Source organism: Hemitrygon akajei, chromosome 20 (assembly GCF_048418815.1).
Source record: "Hemitrygon akajei chromosome 20, sHemAka1.3, whole genome shotgun sequence".
Taxonomy (NCBI): domain Eukaryota; kingdom Metazoa; phylum Chordata; class Chondrichthyes; order Myliobatiformes; family Dasyatidae; genus Hemitrygon; species Hemitrygon akajei.
In genome coordinates this window covers 59,626,476-59,638,814 of record NC_133143.1, presented here as the reverse complement: position 1 = coordinate 59,638,814, position 12,339 = coordinate 59,626,476, and the positions used below count along the sequence as shown (strand labels likewise).

The 12,339-nt window shown below is 44.7% G+C and overlaps 1 protein-coding gene across 4 annotated transcripts in view; it reads left to right on the top strand.

Moving 5' to 3' along the window:
- Window positions 1-12,339, top strand: part of gsdmeb (gasdermin Eb) — a 46,094-nt gene that overhangs the window by 8,383 nt on the left and 25,372 nt on the right. For all 4 annotated transcript variants that reach the window (XM_073024396.1, XM_073024397.1, XM_073024395.1 and 1 more), the window contains 2 exons: window positions 586-817; window positions 11,976-12,168. In XM_073024396.1, the coding sequence (XP_072880497.1) occupies window positions 607-817; window positions 11,976-12,168 (404 nt within the window). In that variant the 5' untranslated portion in view covers window positions 586-606. The remainder of the gene's footprint in view (window positions 1-585; window positions 818-11,975; window positions 12,169-12,339) is intronic.

The following is a 12,339-nucleotide window of genomic DNA, read 5'->3' as shown; positions in this document are numbered from 1 at the left end:
GGAGGGGTGTGGGACAGGTGGCAGAGAAGAGGTGCCAGGGGTGAGGGTGGCACGGGTGCAGACTCACCCAGCCCTGAGACACCAGACAAGGTCCAGACCAGGATTGGAGCTTGCTGATTTCGTTTGCCGCTTGTAGATTGTTGCAAAGTTTGCCTGTCTGGACAGTACAAGTCATTTCAGTCAGAGCACTCCCCCAGAGCGCAGGAGGTGGTGTGGTGTGGCGTGCATGCTGGAGTCGGTGCTGTCCTCTAGTGGTCACTCAGCAGAAGACAAGTTGTATACTGATTGACTGCAGACTGCTGCATCATTCATGGAGTCCGGGACTTGGATTTTTTTTTTGTATGATTGTATTTTCTGCTATTTTATATGCACTGTAAGTGCCTTGTGCTGTGTATGAATGTTGGTACTGTGTTTTGCACCTGAGCCATGGAATAACAGTGTTTCATTTGACTGTATTCGTGGGTATTCATGTATGGTTGAATGATAATTAAACTTGAACATAATTTTTTCTCTGTATAATCTCTCCAAATGTACTGGTGTTTTTGTTTAATCAATCTTTTGTCACTGTTTATGTTTATTTTGTAGGTTCATGAATAATATTTCAAAATGTTTGCAAAGGCAGCGAGTAGTTTTGTAAAGCAGATCGAAAGCAGCGGCGAACTGATTCCGGTCAACAGCCTGAATGATTCCGATAAGCTGCAGCTCTTGAGCTTGGTAACCAAGAAGAAAGCAGGATGGTTCTGGCAGAAGCCCAAATATCACCCCTCTTCATTTACCCTTCACGAAATATTGACTGGCAATGCACCCATCAAACCTGGTATGGAGTTTTGCTAACATACAACTGCTGATTATAGGAACTTTGTGAAATGTTCTGCAGATGCTGGAAATCCAGAGCAACACGCAAAATGGTGGAGGAACTCGGCAACTGTGGAGGGGAATAAACAGTTGGCTTTTCGGGCCGAGACCCTTCATCAGGACTGGAAAAGAAGGGGGGGGGGGAAGAAGCCAAAATAAAAGGGTGGGGGACAGGAAGGAGGACAAGTTGGTAGGTGATAGGTGAGACCAGGTGAGAGGGAAGGTGGATAAGTGGGGGAGGAGGGAATGAAGTGATTCGCTATTCTGGCTCCCCTCTTACCCCTTCCCTTTCATTTATCTGCCCATCACTTTGCGCTGGTGCCCCTCCTTACCTTTCTCTGAAGTTCACGTTTGATTGTCATTCAACCATATGCATGAATACAGCCAAACAGAGCAGTGTTGCTCCAGGGCCAAGGTGCAAAACTCAGTACCAACAGTCATACTCAGCACATGGCACATAAAGTTACAATAGCAGAAAAAATATATATAGTCAGAAAAAATGATGCAGCCCCAGTCCCAGGTAACTAAGCTGTAGATCAGTGGTGAATGGGATAGTGTCCTGGAGCCATGTTTCTGCAAGAACAAGCCACAGCAGTCCTCATCACACATTAGTGCAGCCGTAGACCTACGCAATCGAGCTTGTCTTTCTCCGAGTGAACACCAGAGGGCAGCACCAATGGGGGGGGGGGGTCAGCCCCCAATCACTTTGCTCCTATCAGATCCCTTCATCTTCAGCCCTTTACCTTTTCCACAAATCACCTCCCAGTTTTTCACTTCGTGAGATGTACAGCATTAGTGCCATGTGATGTTTCCGTAGAAATAGGTTTTACAGTATGAACTAAAGAGTTGTGAGGTGAGCCCAAAAATTAGAACGATTGTTCTAAAGAACTTGATATTTTGAATACTGTTCCGAGGTGGCAGAGAGGCGGATAAAATGCTGATTTGATCTTCTGCTGCTGCTCAAACACTCCAAATGAGGTAAGAGTAAAAACCTGGTTGGACGTATATAATTACACTCAAATTACATTCAAAAGAATTTAGCAAGTGATTCATATATGGCAAGAAATGCAATTGTCATTTTTATCAGCAAGTTTCTCTCACTGTCGATTGTGACAATGTGAAAATAAAACGTCAAAATTAGTAACCTACCTTGCCAGGAATCAAGGCCAGCTCTAGTCTAATAACTTGGTGGGTGTTGACTTGCTTGGTGTCCATTTGAAGTCTCATCTGGATTGCTGACCAAGCTGCTGCTTCAGTGGTAAAAAGAAATGTCCCAGTGAAAGGTCTCGGGCCGTATCATCAACTGTTCATTCCTCACCATAGATGCTGACTGACCTGCTGAATTAATGTCAGGGAAGATGATGGAAAGCTATGGCAGCTAAACATGAACAAGATTACTCTAGGGCAGCAGAAGGAATGGAATGAAGTTGAAACGGGGCATCGGGTATAGGAACTTGGGATGATTTTTAAGCTGATCATTATAACAAAGTTTCCTTTGATTTAGTATCATGGTACAGTAAAGTAGCACAATCACTTAACAGCACCAGTGATCACCGAACAGGATTCAATCTCCCCCCCCCCCCCCACTATCTGTAAGGAGTTTTGACCTTCTCCCCGTGACCAAGTGGGTTTCCTCCCGGTGCCCTTGTTCCGTCCTACGTTCCAAAGAGGCACAGGTTAGGATTAGCAAGTTGTGGACGTGCTATGTTGGCGCCAGAAGCATAGAGACGCTTGCAGGCTGCCCCCAGCACAATCCTCGGACTGTGTTGGTCGTCAACGCAAAATGATACATTTCACTGTATGTTTCGATGTACAAATAAAGCTAACATTTGTCTTTATGTTAACCTTCCATTCCACCAACCTCCATATCAATAGAGTAGATCCTTCTGTCTCACTCCCTGCATCTGCAGTATCATGCAACCACTGAACAAATCATTTTCATCCCTCCCCCTTCAGCATGTTGATACAGCTTGTTCAGTAACCCCATGTGCCATGATTCATTTGTGCTGTTCCTTGCTGTGCCAGCACCCCGTGCTGACTTAAGATACAGCATTATCACTTACATTGTCTCTTTCTGTCCATTGTCACAAAGGAGGAGTTATGGCAATTTGATGTGCTTTTTGTTTCATACATATGATTAAAATCTCTGTACTAAATGTAATCAAATCCCTGTACAATGAATCATCAGGCTCCTAAACCAGCATAGATAACCTCACTCACCTGACCTCTAAACTGATTCCACAATCTGTGGACTCGGTTTGAAGAACTCTACAACTCACGTTCTCAGTATTACTTGTTCATTTTTATATGCATAGTTCATCATCTGTTGTACACTGGTTGTTAGTCTTTGTGTGTAGTTTTTCATTGAGTCTGTTGTTTTCCTGTGAATGCCTGCAAGAAAAGGAATCTCAGGGTAGTACATGGTGATGTACACAACTGTGCAAAAGTCTTGGGCACGTGTAAATTCTGTAAAACGAAGATGCTTTCAGAAATAATGAAATGCAAAGTTTCTAATTACCAAAAAATGCACTATAACAAGCAGTGAAAAAAAACTAAATCAAATCAATATTTGGCGCGACCAGCCTTTGCCTTTCAAACTGCATCAGTTCTCTTAATACACTGTCGTGCAGTTTTATAAGAAAATAACAACTGGTCAGTTGTTCCAAGCATCTTGCGAACTTGCCATAGTTCTTGTACAGACCTTGGCTGTCTTGCTTGCTCTGTCTCTCCAGGTATTCGCAGCCGGCTTCGGTGTTGTTGAGATCAGGTCTCAGCGGAGGCCATTCCATCTGAAACCATATAAGCAAGGCTTTTGCACAGTACTTTATACTGGATGTACTTTTATAATAAATTTACTTTGAAATTATCAGGGTTAAAGATAGGGTAGACTGCAGAAAACTGTTCACATTTTCAGAAGTAAATAAAACTTGAGGGCATACGTAGATTTAAGATTTTTTTTAAAAATAGAGAGGATTGAGGGGAGCCAACTTCATGTAGAGAATGATAACTACTTGGAATGCACTGCTTGAGAGAGTAATTGAAACAGGTTTACCAGCACAGCTCAGAAAAGTCTTGATGAGCTCTTGAATTGCTTCAGTGAAGAGGGCTCTGGACAATTAATAGAAGGGTGCCCACTCACTTGCATGGACTAGTTGATCTGAATAACCTGTTTCCATACTTTCTGAATTAACGCCAGCATACCTCAAGGACGCAAGCTCAGTTCACTGCTCTACTCTCTCTACACCCATGATTGTGTGTCTAGGCACTGCTCGATAACCATCTATAAATTTGCGGACAGCATAACTGTTGAGGGCAGATTTTCAGATGGTGACGAGGAGGTGTACAAGAGTGAGGTAGATCAGCTGGTTAAGTGGTGCCGCAGCAACAACCTTGCACTCGACATCATTAAAGACCAAAGAATTGATTGTGGACTTCAGGAAGGGCAGGTCGAAGGAACACACCAGTCCTCACTGAGGGATCAGAAGTGGAAAGGGTGAGCAGTTTCAAGTTCCTGGGTGTCAACGTCTCTGAGGATCTATCCTGGCCCCAACATATTGATGCAATTACGAAGAAGGCGTGACAACAGCTACATTTTATTAGGAGTTTGAGGAGGCTTAGGTATGTCGCCTTAGACACTAGCAAATTTCTACAGATGTGTCATGGAGAACATTCCAATTGGATGCATCACCGTCTGGTACGGAGGGACTACTACGCAAGATTGGAAAAAAGCTGCAGAAGGAAGTAAACCCAGCCGGCTCCACCATGGGCACTCGCCTCTCCAGCATCAAGGGCACCTTCAAAAGGTGATGCCTCAGAAAGGCGACATCCATTTTTTAGGACTCCCATCATCCCGATCGTCGTCTCTTCTCACTGCTACCATCAAGAAAGAGGTATAATGTAGGAACCTAAAGACGCATACTCAACGTTTCAGGAACAGCTTCCTCCCCTGTCATCGTATTTCAGAATGGACAATGAACCCATGAGCACTTCCTTGGTATTTTCCACACAAAATGCTGGTGGAACACAGCAGGCCAGGCAGCATCTATAGGGAGAAGCGCTGTCGACGTTTCGGGCCGAGACCCTTCGTCAGAACTAACCGAAAGGAGAGATACTAAGAGATTTGAAAGTAGTGGGGGGAGGGGGAAATATGAAATGATGGGAGAAGACCGGAGGGGGTGGGATGAAGCTAAGAGCTGGAAAGGTAATTGGCGAAAGTGATACAGAACTGGAGAAGGGAAAGGATCATGGGACGGGAGGCCTCGGGAGAAAGAAAGGGGGAGGGGGGAGCACCAGAGGGAGATGGAGAACAGGCAGAGTGATGGGCAGAGAGAGAGAAAAAAACAAACAACTAAATATATCAGGGATGGGATAAGAAGGGGAGGAGGGGCATTAACGGAAGGTAGAGAAGTCAATGTTCATGCCATCAGGTTGGAGGCTACCCAGCCGGTATATAAGGTGTTGTTCCTCTAACCTGAGTTTGGATTCATCTTGACAGTAGAGGAGGCCATGGATAGACATATCAGAATGGGAATGAGACGTGGAATTAAAATGTGTGGCCACTGGGAGATCCTGCTTTCTCTGGCAGACCGAGCGTAGGTGTTCAGCAAAACGGTCTCCCAGTCTGCGTCGGGTCTCACCAATATATAAAAGGCCACACCGGGAGCACCGGACGCAATATACCACACCAGCCGACTCACAGGTGAAGTGTCGCCTCACCTGGAAGGACTGTCTGGGGCCCTGAATGGTGGTGAGGGAGGAAGTGTAAGGGCAGGTGTAGCACTTGTTCAGCTTACAAGGATAAGTGCCAGGAGGGAGATCGGTGGGAAGGGATGGGGGGGACGAGTGGACAAGGGAGTTGCGTAGGGAGCGATCCCTGCGGAAAGCGGGGGGGGGGGGGGGGAGGGAATGGACAAGGGAATCGCGTAGGGAGCGATCCTTGCAGAAAGCATGAAAGTGGGGGGAGGGAAAGATGTGCTTGGTAGTGGGATCCCGTTGGAGGTGGTGGAAGTTACGGAGAATTATACGTTGGACCTGGAGGCTGGTGGGGTGGTAGGTGAGGACAAGGGGAACCCTATCCCGAGTGGGGTGGCGGGCGGATGGGGTGAGGGCAGATGTGTGGGAAATGGGAGAGATGCGTTTGAGAGCAGAGTTGATGATGGAAGAAGGGAAGCCCCTTTGTTTAAAAAAGGACGACATCTCCTTCGTCCTGGAATGAAAAGCCTCATCCTGAGAGCAGATGCGGTGGAGACGGAGGCATTGTGAGAAGGGGATAGCATTTTTGCAAGAGACAGGGTGGGAAGAGGAATAGTCCAGGTAGCTGTGAGAGTCTGTAGGCTTATAGTAGATATCAGTAGATAAGCTGTCTCCAGAGATGGAGACAGAAAGATCAAGAAAGCAGAGGGAGGTGTCAGAAATGGATCAGGTAAATTTGAGGGCAGGGTGAAAGTTGGAGGCAAAGTTAATGAAGTCAACGAGCTCAGGATGCATGCAGGAGGCAGCGCCAATGCAGTCGTCGATGTAGCGAAGGAAAAGAGGGGGATGGATACCGGTATAGCCTTGGAACATGGACTGTTCCACAAAGCCAACAAAAAGGCAGGCATAACCGGGACCCATACGGGTGCCCATGGCTACACCCTTGGTTTGGAGGAAGTGGGAGGAGCCAAAGGAGAAATTATTGAGAGTAAGAACTAATTCCACTAGACGGAGGAGAGTGGTGGTAGAGGGGAATTGGTTAGGTCTGGAATCCAAAAAGAAGCGAAGAGCTTTGAGACCGTCCTGGTGGGGGATGGAGGTATATAGGGACTGGACGTGTGTTGTTTGAATTTCCAGCATCTGCAGATTTCCTCGTGTTCGCTTGATATTTTCCCCTCTGTTTTTGCATTAATTGTTTATACTGTACAGATACTGATTATAATTTATAGCTTTTATTATAATGCATTTAATATACTGCTGCCACAAAGCAACAAATTTCACAACATACACCAGTAATATTAAACCTGATTCTGATCTGTGATCTAAGTTAACGTCTTGTCCAGAAGTCAGCATCTCCAAAGATTGTATTTTGCTGCCTCAGTACCACACTGGCAAGCTAATCTCAGTTTTATTGAGAAATACAACACAGTAACAGCCCTTCTGGCCCAGCGAGTGTGTGCTGCCCAATCACATCGACGTGACCAATTAACCTACTAACCTGCCACGTCTTTGGAACGCGGGAGCAAACCAGAGTACCTGGAAGAAACCCACATGGATTTTTATATGGGTTCTTTTGGGCTTCTTGTTTTGTGGCTGCCTGTAAGGAGATGAATCTCAAGGTTGTCTAATGTAGGCATACTTTAATAGTAAATGTACTTTGAGCTTTTGGGCCTGGTGAGAATGTACAAACTTCTTACAGGCAGTGGCGGAATTGAACTGGTGCTGTAATAGCGTTACGGTAACCATGCAGAACCGTGCCACCCCTAATCGTGTAGTGACAAGGAGTCCTGTCCTGGATGGTGAGGGTCCTTGATGATGGTTGTTCCTTTCTTGAGATGCCATCTCTTGAAGATATCCTCAGTGGTGGTGGTGGCAAAGAATCTCTTAACTTTTATTCCAACACGTTTCAATGCCTTTTTTCCACTTCGGCACACATTTGAATGCTATTAGACAGATATCTCATCTGAACAAATGATGGCTTTGAGAAGAATAGCTCCCTGTGTATTCACATTGACTGAGTTGTCAGTCATTAAACAGAAAACTGATACAGAGCACAAAGGTCCATTGCAATACCCTGTACAGAGGGACTACTGTCTAAAGCTGTGCCTTGAACAAAATGCCAATATATGTCTCACTGCTGAGAGATTTGTTGTAGATTTTAGGGCTGAGCGGGAAAAGTAGTCTGTGATCTAAGTGACTTTGACCATGGAATGATTGTTGGTGCCAGATGAGGTGGTTTGATTACCTTGGAAACTGTTGATGTCCTGGCATTATGAACAGCTCTTGCATTCCACCTGGAGACCAGAAGGTGGCATTTGGATTAGAGAATTGTCTTGTTTTCGAAAGCCTTGTATGATTGTGCTTCTGTCAACACTATACGCAATTGAATTCCACAGGATAATTGTTCTTCGTGCATAAATAAATATGAAAATCCTCACAGCCCCCTTTCCTCTTTTGCCCCAAATTTCAGAATCAGAATCAGGTTCACTGACATATGTTGAGAAATTTGTTGTTTTGCAGCAGCAGTACAGTGCGATGCATAAAAATGCTATAAGTTACAATAAGAACATATAGAAAATATGTAATGCAAAAAGAGAACAAAAGACTACGGTAGTGTTCATGCACTGTTCAGAAATCTGACGGTGGAAGAAAAGACGCTGTTCCTAAAACGCTGAGTGTGGGTCTTCAAGCTATGGTAGCTCCTCATTGATGTTACTAATGAGGAGTGCATGTCCTGGATGACCGGAATTTTATATCCATGTTCCCAAGTCCTTAAGACATCAGCTTCCCTCTATCAGTTCTATATAAACTCCATTAAATTTCCTCTCTGCTCAAAGGAGAACAATAGCATCTTAGACCATAAGACATAGGATCAGTGTTAGACCATCTGGCTCATCGAGTCTGCTCCACTCTTCGATTATAACTGATTTGTTGTCCCTCTCAACTTAATTTTCAAATGCCTTCTCCCGGTATCCTTTGACACCCTTACTAATGGAGAATCTATCAAACTCTGCTTTAAATATACCCAATGACTTGGCCTCCACAGCTGTCTATGGCAATGAATTCCACAGATTCACCATCCCCTGCTAAACAAATTCCTCCCCTTATCTGTTCTAAAGGGACGTCCTTCTATGAGACTGTGCTCTTTGTACCTTGACTCTCCCACTATTGGAAACATCCACTCTATCTAGGCCTTTCAATTGATATTTCAGGCCAAGACCCTTCACCGTGTTTGCTCTTTTCCTTCGATGCTGCCTGGCCTGCTGAGTTCCTCCAGCATTTTGTGTGTGTTGCTTGGATTTCCAGCATTTGCAGAATTTCTCGTGTTGTAGGACTTTCAATATTCAGTAGGTGCCTAATATACAAGAAAGAACACAATTAGAACCAAACAGAAAATAACAAAGTTCACTTGTAGAGCAAAGTGGTCATAGTGTTGCAAGAGTAAGGTGGTGAAGGAGGTTGTGCAGGTTGGTTCAAGATGCGACTGGTTGAAAGGAAGAAGACTTCAGGCTTCTGAACATTGTGGCTGACCGTAGCTATGGGAAGATGGCACAGCCAGATGGTGGGACCTTCGATGATGAATGCTGCTTTTTTGAAACAGCACCAAGGATGGGGAGGGACCCACTGCCCATGTCAGCTTTTTGCATTCCTGATTTTTTTTATTTATGTACAGTTTGTAGTCTTTTGCACACTGGTTGTTTGCCTGTCTTGTTGTGTGCGGTTTTTACATTGGTTCTGTTGTGTTTCTTTGTATTTACTGTGAATGCCTTAAAGAAATTCAGTGGTTTGGAGGTTGCATTGAATATCAGAGAATGTATACAGTGTACAATCTGAAGTTCTTACTCTTCACAGACATCCACGAAACAAGAAAACCCCCCAAAGAATGAATGACAGAAAGATGTTAGAACCCCAAAGCACACCCTCCCACACAAGCAACAGCAAAGCATCAAACCTCCCTCTCCTCCCACTTGTTCAAGCAGGAAGCATCACCCCTCCCCACCGTCCACCATGCAAGCAATAGCAAAGCCCCCAGAGAGAGTATGATCTAGAGTTAATTAAAAAACTCCAGTCCATAACCAGCACTTTGATGTGTAACAGTCTCTGTCTCTCTGTCTCTCTCTCTCTCTCCCCCCTCTCTTTCCTCTCTCTCTCTGTTGTCACTCCTTCCACGGCGAAAGGGGAGACCAACAGCTCGCTTTTTCAATGTTACAGTCTGCAGCATCGCTTTATTTCTCCGACTCAAGAATTGGCAGCAAACTCTCCTCTCACCAGAGAGAGAGAGAGAGAGAGCAATCACTCGAGTGCAGAGGCCTCCGACAGCTGCAGCCGCTGATTTGATGTTCTAGTCTCCTGCGGCGCTTCAGTTGGTGAGGCTGGTGAAGAATCGGGCCCTGAAGGCACGCGTCTTCCAGGCTGCTCCTGGAGCTATCAAAAACGCTAGGCCGCTGGGCGAGCTCCAAGAGCGGGCACCCACTGCCGTGGAGAACCAGAGTTTGAGTGCAGCTATAGATCACGGACTCCAACAGAATCCCAGCCACCTTGAGAAAGGAAAGAAGAAACATTAAAGAGGAGTTTAAGCTGTTTTGAAGATGAATGTGAAGAAATCGCCCTCTGGCACCTCCTCAGCCCCTTCCCTCAGATGACATATGTACTATGATGATAAATTTACTTTGAACTTTGCGCATTCAAACGGACCAGGACACAACCTGTAATGATGCTTCCAACAGTTTGCTCATCTGGCAATGAAGGGTATATAGGAGTGAGGTAGATCGGCTGGTTGAGTGCTGTTTTAACAACAACCTCACACTCAATGTCAGCAAGACCATGGAACAGACCTCCCTTTCTCTCCTCCTGTACCAGTGGTGCTAAAAACATATTCAGCCATGACTGCACCAAGTTTTATCTCAACAAAAGAGCCTTCCCTGTAAGAGGTCCAGGCAAGCTTTTAACTGCACTAATTAGTTAGCATTAGTATTAACCACTCACAAGTTTTGGTCTTCAAGGTAATGTGCTTAAAACAATCACCTGCCTCCCATCCCATGATCCTTTCCCTTCTCTAGCTCTGTATCCCTTTTGCCAATCACCTGTCTGGCTCTCAGCTTCACCCCACCCCCTCTGGTCTTCTCCTATCATTTCGCATTTTCCCCTCCCCTTCCTACTTTCAAATCTCTTACTGTCTTTCCTTTCAGTTAGTCCTGACGAAGGGTCTCGGCCCGAAACGTCGACAGCGCTTCTCCCTATAGATGCTGCCTGGCCTGCTGCGTTCCACCAGCATTTTGTGTGTGTTGTTGTTTGAATTTCCAGCACCTGCCGATTTCCTCGTGTTGACCTGCATAAAGTGAACGCTGAAATCAAGAAAATGAGAATTCAGTTTGAAGTTAGCACATGTACCTCAACAGACCAATAAGCACGTACACTCAGTGGCCACTTAATTAGGTACACCTGTACACCTGTTCATTAAAGCAAATATCTGATCAGCTAATTGTGTGACAGCGGCTCAATGCATAAAAGCATGCAGACGTAGTCAAGAGGTTCAGTCGTTGTTCAGACCAAACATCGAAATAGGGACAAACTGTGATCTAAGTGACTTTGACGGTAAAACGGTTGTTGGTGCCATTTGCAGTGGGTTGAATACCTCAGAAACTGCTGATCTCCTGTGACCTTCACGCACAACAGTCTCTAGAGTAGGGGCTCCCAACCTTTTTTATACCATGGACCAATACAATTAAGCAAGGAGTCCATGGACACCAGATTGGGAACCCCTGCTCTAGAGTTTACAGAGACTGGTGCAAAAAAATTTTTAAAAACCACTGAGTGGCAGTTCTGTGGTTGAAAATGCCTTGTTAATGAGAGAGGTCACATGAGGATGACCCAACTGGTTCAAGCTGAGGGGAAGGTAACAATAACTCATTTAACCACGCGTTACAACAGTGGTGTGTGGGAAGAGCGTCACTGACACACAACATGTCGACCCATGAAGTGGTTAGGCTGCAGCAGCAATCTTTTCCAATGTAATCTTGTAGCTGAATTGCTCATCTCTGAAATTATTTCAGACAATCTTTTCTTCATGTCTTCACTTCCTCTGGGACCTCCAAGTTCCCCCTAAAAGTCGAAGAGCAGAAATGGATGCAGTGCACTAGCCTAGAAAATTGTTATTTCTATCCTGTTCACCAGTCTACTCATTATGCCCTGTATTACAAATGAAATTAGATTTTCTGCGTTCAGAATTTTGTAATTTTGATTGTATTTTATAAACCTAAATTCATCAGAAGCATAAATCTTTCTGATGTTTATCAGATGTCACTAGAACAATTGCCTTAAGAACTGTTTATCGTAAAGCATGCTGGGAACCAAGCTCATGTTGTCAATAGTTAAATGCTCACATTGTGCATTCAGTTGTTGAACTGAAAAGGATTTTGTTTTTGCAGTTGTCACAGAATCCACATTTCTCAAGTATGAAGGAACATTTGGAGAAAAGGTGGAGGCGAGCGCAGACACAAAATTTGCAAATTTAAGCTTCGATCTAGAAGGCCAGGATGCTGTGGAGCTAAAATCTTCGTTTGGGGACTTACAGAAACAAGAAATAGACTTACAACAGTTCTTGAAAATAGTTGAGAAAAGGTAAAGCTTTTTTTAAAACCTCTATCTTTGTTTGTGTTTATGTGGGGAAACAAACTGACAATCAGGTTTATCATCACTGACATACACTCAGCTGTCACTTTATTAGCTACACCTGGTACACCAGCTCATTAAGACAAAAATCTGCAGTCGTCAGCCAATCATGTGGCAGCA